This window comes from Nannospalax galili, unplaced genomic scaffold (genome assembly GCF_000622305.1).
Source record: "Nannospalax galili isolate Female #2095 unplaced genomic scaffold, S.galili_v1.0 scaffold1830, whole genome shotgun sequence".
Classification (NCBI taxonomy): Eukaryota; Metazoa; Chordata; class Mammalia; order Rodentia; family Spalacidae; genus Nannospalax; species Nannospalax galili.
In genome coordinates, this window is record NW_008328092.1 from 247,832 (window position 1) to 254,943 (window position 7,112).

At 40.0% G+C, this 7,112-nt stretch overlaps 1 protein-coding gene across 3 annotated transcripts in view; it reads left to right on the top strand.

The window, feature by feature from the left end:
- The first annotated feature begins 216 nt into the window (after positions 1–216).
- The window catches only part of Catsper3 (cation channel sperm associated 3), a 47,302-nt gene continuing 40,406 nt past the window's right edge, over positions 217–7,112 (top strand). For all 3 annotated transcript variants that reach the window (XM_008847960.2, XM_029569631.1, XM_029569659.1), the window contains exons 1-2: positions 217–314; positions 2,828–2,981. In XM_008847960.2, coding sequence (XP_008846182.1) covers positions 217–314; positions 2,828–2,981 — 252 coding nt within the window. The remainder of the gene's footprint in view (positions 315–2,827; positions 2,982–7,112) is intronic.

A 7,112-nucleotide genomic window follows, 5' to 3' on the forward strand; every position in this document is an offset into this window, starting at 1 on the left:
TCACTGCCTCCTTAAGAAGAGGGACCCTCAGATATGGCCACACCTAGGCCACCATCTCAGGCCAGTAACTGCTAGAATGCCTGAGTGACCTCATAAAACAAAGATTCCTTCCTGGACCCCTCTCTGGGGCCTAGAGTCCAGGTGCCAAGGAAGTCACTAATTGGACATTTTCAGTTGGATGATAAAAGCAAAGAATAAAAATTGGAAATTTGGAACATGTCTCAGCACTATTACCAGGAATCCACTAGAGCTGTTTCTAGCTCGCTGTTTGATACTGCATCAGAGGCATTATGTGCAAGATTCAGGAAGTTTGAGTAAATATTCTTTACCTCATTGTTAAGATATGTGTGAAGGGCAATGTGGGGGCAGGGCATCCCAACTCTCCCAGCCTCGTCCAGACATTCTGCAACCCCAGATGGAAGAGCACACCTGTGATATGGTGGTTTCTTTGGAGAATGGGATTACACACTGGTTACTGACTTGGAAGAAGTGTGACTACTTTGACTCTGTTGTTCCTCTAGTAGATTGTATTGGAGCATTTGAAGTCTTTTCTTTTTTGCTATAGACTTATTTCAAATCATATAATTAAAACTAAACATCTTGTGTATCATAAATGCATCATATTCTATAGAGTTTGCTATTGGTGGTGTGATGATGGTTTATTTGTTGAACTAGAGGCCTCACTGTGTTGTAGACTTAAGTGATTTTCTGCCTCAGCCTCCTGAGTAGCATGGTACTACAGGTACAGGCTACCACACTCAATTCAATTCTATATTTTTTACCTATAAGAGAATGCATTACTTTGTTTTTTAAAGTTTATTTGTTTAATTTTATGTATATGAGTTTTGCCTGCATATGTGTAAGTGCACCTGTGTCATGGAATGATTGTGGAAGCCAGAAGAGGGGTTCAGATCCCCTGGAACTAGGGTTAGGGATGGTTATTAGCTGCCATATGAGTACTGGGAACTGAATCTGGGTCTGTAAGAACAGCCAGTGCTCTTAACCACAGAGCCATCTTTCCAGCCCAGAATGTATTGCTTTGTTACATATAACAGGAAATATGTACTATTCTTCCAGAAAACTTGGAACGCATAGATAAATGTAAACTGATAGGAAAGAATGCCTTGTAGCCTCCTGGTCCAAAGATAGACACTATCAACATCTTGCCATATTTTTCCTGAGTTTTTCCTACAGATGAAATCATTTTGAGATGAGAACTTTACATCTTCTTTTGTTTTTGTTTTGCTCTCCACGAGATCATAAACACTTTTCTAAATCATAAGAAAATGCACAGGTATATTTCAGTGTTGGTATTTGATGATAATGGTTTACTCAACCTGTCCTTCAATTAAAACATTTTAATTATATTTATTTATTTATGTTTTTATTTATTTATTTATTATTTATATGTATATACATGTGAGAACACGCACATACCTTTATTCACTGAGCCATCTTGCTAGCCCATAGCCAGACCTTTTTGTTAGATGTTTAAATTGTCTTCAAGATCTCAGTACTATAAATAATCTCAGGATAATCCTAGCCACAGCCACTGTCCACAGTTCAGGTGTGTTTTCTTGGGTTAGAGTCTGGGTAAGAGGACATGAACAGTTCTGGGGCTTTTTATAAAAGCTGGTCAAAGTAGAGGAATGCCTTGTGGCACTCTACTTTTGAGAGCATGGAATGTTCTCATGTATAAGTTTTGCTAACTTCATAAGGAAATATAATGGCATTGCTCTGCATCTCCCTGATGCTTGGGGGATGACTTGCCGTTTGCATTTCTTCATGAACTGGCTGTGTGTCCATTTTTCCCTTAGGGTAGTTGGACTTTTTAATCTTTGATTATTATCAGTTTTTCCTATGAGATTAAGAATATTTAGTTGTGTTTGCATCATGTCCCTGTGCTTACTGTATTGTAGTCACTCAATGAAAATTTATTTATTTTTGATTCATTTATTTTTTATTTTATGTGTATGAGTATTTTGCCTGCATGCATGTAAGTGCACCTGTGTTGTGCAAATCCCACAGAGGCCAGAAGAGGGCATCGGATCCCCTGGAACTGGAGTTTCAGACAGATGTAGTAATCAGCATGGGGGTGCTGCTTAGCTCTGCCCATCCCCAACCCCTAGCCTCACTCCAGTCCCCAGGAACAGCTTCCCTTAATGGCTGTGATTCATAGCAAACTCCCCAACCTGAATGAGGCAACTGGAACGCAGCCCTGCCCTGTGGGGACAAGTCTTGCTGCATCCTGACCTCTGAGTGTGACCACATGTGTTCTAGTGTCTGTTTAGTAGCTACTTGCTGCCATTTTCTTTATTCAAAATATTTTCTTTATTATTTTTTAAATTTTATCTGTATGAGTATATTGCCTGCTTGTTTCAAGTACACCCGTGTTGTGCAATGCCTGCAGAGGCCAGAAGGGGGTCAGACACCCAGGAACTGGAGTTATAAATGGTTGTTAGCCATCATGTGAGTGCTGGGAATCAAACCTGGGTCCTCTGCAAGAGCAGCCAGTGCTCTTAACTGCTGAGCCATCTCTCGGGCCCCAATAAAAATTTATTAAATAAATAAGTGAAGGTGATTGTTTCTTTGGTCTAAGAAGTAGTGACCATTCTTTTTCAGGGATCCAGAGAGGAAGAACCGAGTGGGGAAAGATCACTGATGACCCCCACACACATTTCAGTGGTCATTCAACCAGACATGTAAAAGTCTATATACATTTATGTTCACAGAGGGGGAGAACAAATCCCATCCTTCAGAGGGATCACTGTGTGGAAATGGAGCTCTGTTTTATGATAACTATACCTCTCATTCACCTTTTTGACAGGAGGAAAGACACTCAATTTCAGGAATTTGTCAGGAAGGTCATAAGGAGTCCCATCTTTCAGAACATTATGATTAGTGCTATCACAATGAATGCCGTCTTCATGGTCTTATGGACTGATTATAAATTAAGGTACAAGTTGTTCAGAGTTTTTGAGGTAAGCAGAAAAAATGCTTTTATTCTGTTTTGCTTGATTTTGCAGGCATTTTGCTTCAAGAAATCTTCTATAGAAAAAAAGTCTAAAGGCCTTTAAACTATACTTTAAATTCTGCAGATGGTGGTAGGTGTGGCAATGGTGATGTGATTTTTCAATCTCACTGAATTTTCTTATAAACAGAGCAACTAGATAGCAAACCAAAAGCCCATATACAGTATTTACAGTGAAACTAGTTACTAAGAACCACAAAAATGGCATAGTGCCCAGGGGCCGTGGGGAGGAAGCAGAGGGAAGCTGGTGGGCTGGACTGATGGGCAACTAGCCATCCATAGCAAGTGTTGTGGTGTCTGAGCCAATAGTAAGTAGGAAATTCCTAGTCATTTCCAAAGGGGCTAGAGCAATCCAAGGAGCTTACAGAGGCTGACCAGGCAGGGCTCCCTCTAAAGGACTGCATGCTTTGGAGAACAGATGTAAGATTTAGCAAGCTAGAAACAGCAATGCATAAAGACAAGCTCCAGATAAAATACGAGGGAGGAATAGAACCAAACACCTCAGAAATCAAGTTTCCACATTTGAAACATAACCCCCAAACACAAGAGAGCTCAGTGAAGTTAGAACCATACTTTCTCAAGTTTAGGAAAGTGAATTTACAATAAAAAGAACAGTAGAAAGGGTTGTGGTAAAATCACACCCAATTACAGGGAATAGAGTGAGGTGGAGAATCCCATCTGTACGGTAATGAAAATCCACTCAGATACTTTACCAAATCAGAGACACACTATAGCATACAACCTTAAAACAAGGTAAGTGTTTAGGAAGACAGTACAGGTTTGGAAAGAACAGAAGCAAGGTAACAAACTCAGGAAACAATTAGAAATCAAGTAAAAAAAATGTTTTAAATGAAGACTTAAGCCAAGCAAGCAATGAAATACAACATACGGTATCTGAAGAGAAATAGGGGTTAAATGGAGAAAATAAAAAACTCATTAAAACAGAAGAGGAAATGGTGAACACTGCAAGCCAAGGGAAAAGACCCCCAGAAGGATAATAGGAACCCTTGCATTTGAAAAAGCAAAGGACCAGAATGCTGAAGATCCAAATCCAAGAAAAATCACCTGAAAAGCTGTATGTGTTTACCCAAGAATATGGACTTAGAGCAACAGACACCCAGACAATGTAGTGAAATAACTGGGCTTCTGGGCAGAGCATCTGGGCAGAGCAGCGACTGAAGAAGTAAATTATCAGCAGACTTAGATGTGGTATGCCCAAAGTGTGGAGCGACATGCTCAGCACTCAGAAAAGAGTTCCTCAGAAAAGAACGTGAACCAAGGATTTTACAGCAGAAAAAACACCAAGTTTTATAAAGGTGTTATCTCACTGATGTGCAGACACTTAGGGAATATTATTACCATTCCTTAGGAATCTACTAAAAAATAAATTGCAGCCAGCCAGAGTGACTAGTGGAACGTCACATTGATGCTTTCATGATGAGCATTATGTGTATAGTCGTTTGTAGCACCAGTGCTTACTGGGGTTTAATAGGAAAAAAATGTAGCTTATAATCAATATAGCCTTTGATACTGAGGACATAACGTAACTAAAAGACAGGAACAACAGGAAGAGCCAATACAAAGTTTTAAAACCATTTGGTTTTGGACAATTTTTTCTTTATTTTTGAGAATTTCATACAATGAAATATGATCATGTCTATCCTCTTTTCCCTTATAAGGTGGGGGAAGTTCTATGCTGTGGAAAGATGTAGGTTCCCCAGCTCCCCAGCAACATACCTCCCAATTTCATGTCTTTTTTTTTTTTTTTTGATTACTCACTAAGTCCACTTAGTGCTACCTATAAGTGCATGGATGCAAGGCCATTTGCCAGAAGCCTTCCTAGTGACCACATCTTCAAAAGAAAATGATCTCCTCTCCAGCAACTATCTACTGCCAAAAGCCCCTCAGTAAGGGGTGGGGCCTGGAGATCATCTACCCTATCTATGCTGGGATTTTGTCTGGCTCGATCTGGTGCAGGACTTAAGTACAGCTGCTGTGAGATCATGAGTGTGTTAGTCATGTCATGTCCAGAAGACAGCACTTCACAGACTCCTCCCCATCCTCCAGCCCTTGTATTCTTTCTGCCTCCTCTTCTGTGGTGCTCCCTGAACCTTGGTGGAGAGGGCAGGGGTTCGATATAGAGTCCACATTTAGTTCTGAGCATTCAGTCTCTTCGCAGCACTTTGACCAGTTATTCATCTCTGTATTGATTGCTGCCCACAACAAAAAGAAGTTTCTCCGATAGAGACTGAGAGCAGCCCAGGTCTGTGAATATAAACATAAATATTTAGAAGGCCATTTGACAGCATTCCCATTTAGCAAAATAACAATATCAGGCTCTACTCTAGGGTCTATAACTTCCCCAGCCATGGGCTTTTGACCAGGATTACAGTTCAGGCATGAAATTCCCTCCTTTGAGGCTGTGAAGCAGGCCTCAAATCCAATCAGAAAACAGTTACCACTGAATTACAGTTGTGCCATTACTGCACCAGTGAGCACACTTTGCCTGGCAGGTCGGTATCGTAGTATGCAGGGTCCAGCACTGGGGAAGACCATTAATGCCTTTTTCCCGCCAGCAGCTGCATAGCATCTTGGAGCACTGTGAAAGCTAGCCTGTAGGGATAAAGGCTCCTGGTTGATTTGAGACTCATTTCTCTGTGTCCTGCAGCCAAACCGTGTGGTGTCTTCCACAGTAGGGTCTTACAATGTTGAACCATGTTTAATAATCAACATAGTTGTGATACTATTAGTAATATTATTCTGAGACTTGTGTGTGAAATATGTGATGGAGCACAAGGGTAATTATGGGATTTATTTTTCTTCTTTTGGGGGGTTAGTGCTCACACATGCTTGGTAAACACATTACCACCAAGCTACATCCCCAACCTCAGATAGTTTATTTTATTGACTGTGCTTTTTGTTTGTTGTGGTATTTGTTTGTTTGTTTGTTTGTTTGTTTATAACAAGCTCTTGATCTGCGGCCCAGGCAGACCTGAACTTGTTATCCTTTTGTCTCAGCTTCCTGAGTGCTGGGTCCATCCTGTGTTCTTGATAATTACAATGTTCATGGAAGAAAGGAGACACAGATGCATAGACAAAATGGTTAAATTAAAAGTCCGTAGTTCTGTGTTTGGATTGGCAGAATCAGTACAAAATCCTGGGGTGTTTATTACCTCCACTGAGGGACCCAGAACAGTGGCCATTTCAGCAATTTTGTGTTCTGAGTGTCCATGATGTGATTACTGAAACGAGGGCTTCTTAAAGAAATAACTGATTCCAGGTGCATGGACAAATATACCAGATGAGGGAAAAATACCTTGTCTACCCTGGGAGGAAGCTCTCAGAATTTACTGTGGTCATATCAGAAGGATGCAGGAGGTATCTTGGAGAGGCTTTTACTGGCTAAGATGGGACAATTTTTTCAAGGAGGATAATGATGACTATGGATTGAAAGAGGGGGATAAGTAACTCTTTATCTTGAAACCTACATTATGGGAAAGAAAGGCTTTACTGATATTTTTTCCATGAACTCTAACCTGGAGGGGTTGTCCAAAATGTGGCTAGTCATATTATAATTCATAACATTTTTGATGATTTTTGTTTTGTTTGAGGCAAAGTTCATGCTACTGGTTCTCATCTCTCATGATTCTCCTGCCTCCTGCCTGATTCAGTTTATTGTTTTATAATGTGGCCCAGTTTACAATAATACATTGAAAGAAATGATAGGATATCACTAACTTCAACTCCCAATGAAGTAATGAATCTAGACACTGAGCAGCAACAAGAGACAATCAGACACTATGTTCCTGCTATGGAAGAACAGTGTCTATAGGCTTGCTAGAGATAAACCTGAATCTGTTCAAGCTTTTGGAACCAGCTATTTTCAAGAAAGATGGAGGAGAGAAACATGCTCAGCTACTCCATCAGTGTGCTCCAAAAATCCAGACTGGAATCTTCTTCAGTCACACTACTTGAGTTCTTTAACAGATAAATTACAAGGAATAAAAAAGGGATGGGATATTTTTTTTTTAAACTAAATTTAAATTCTTTATTTAATTTTTTTTATTTTTAACTATTTATT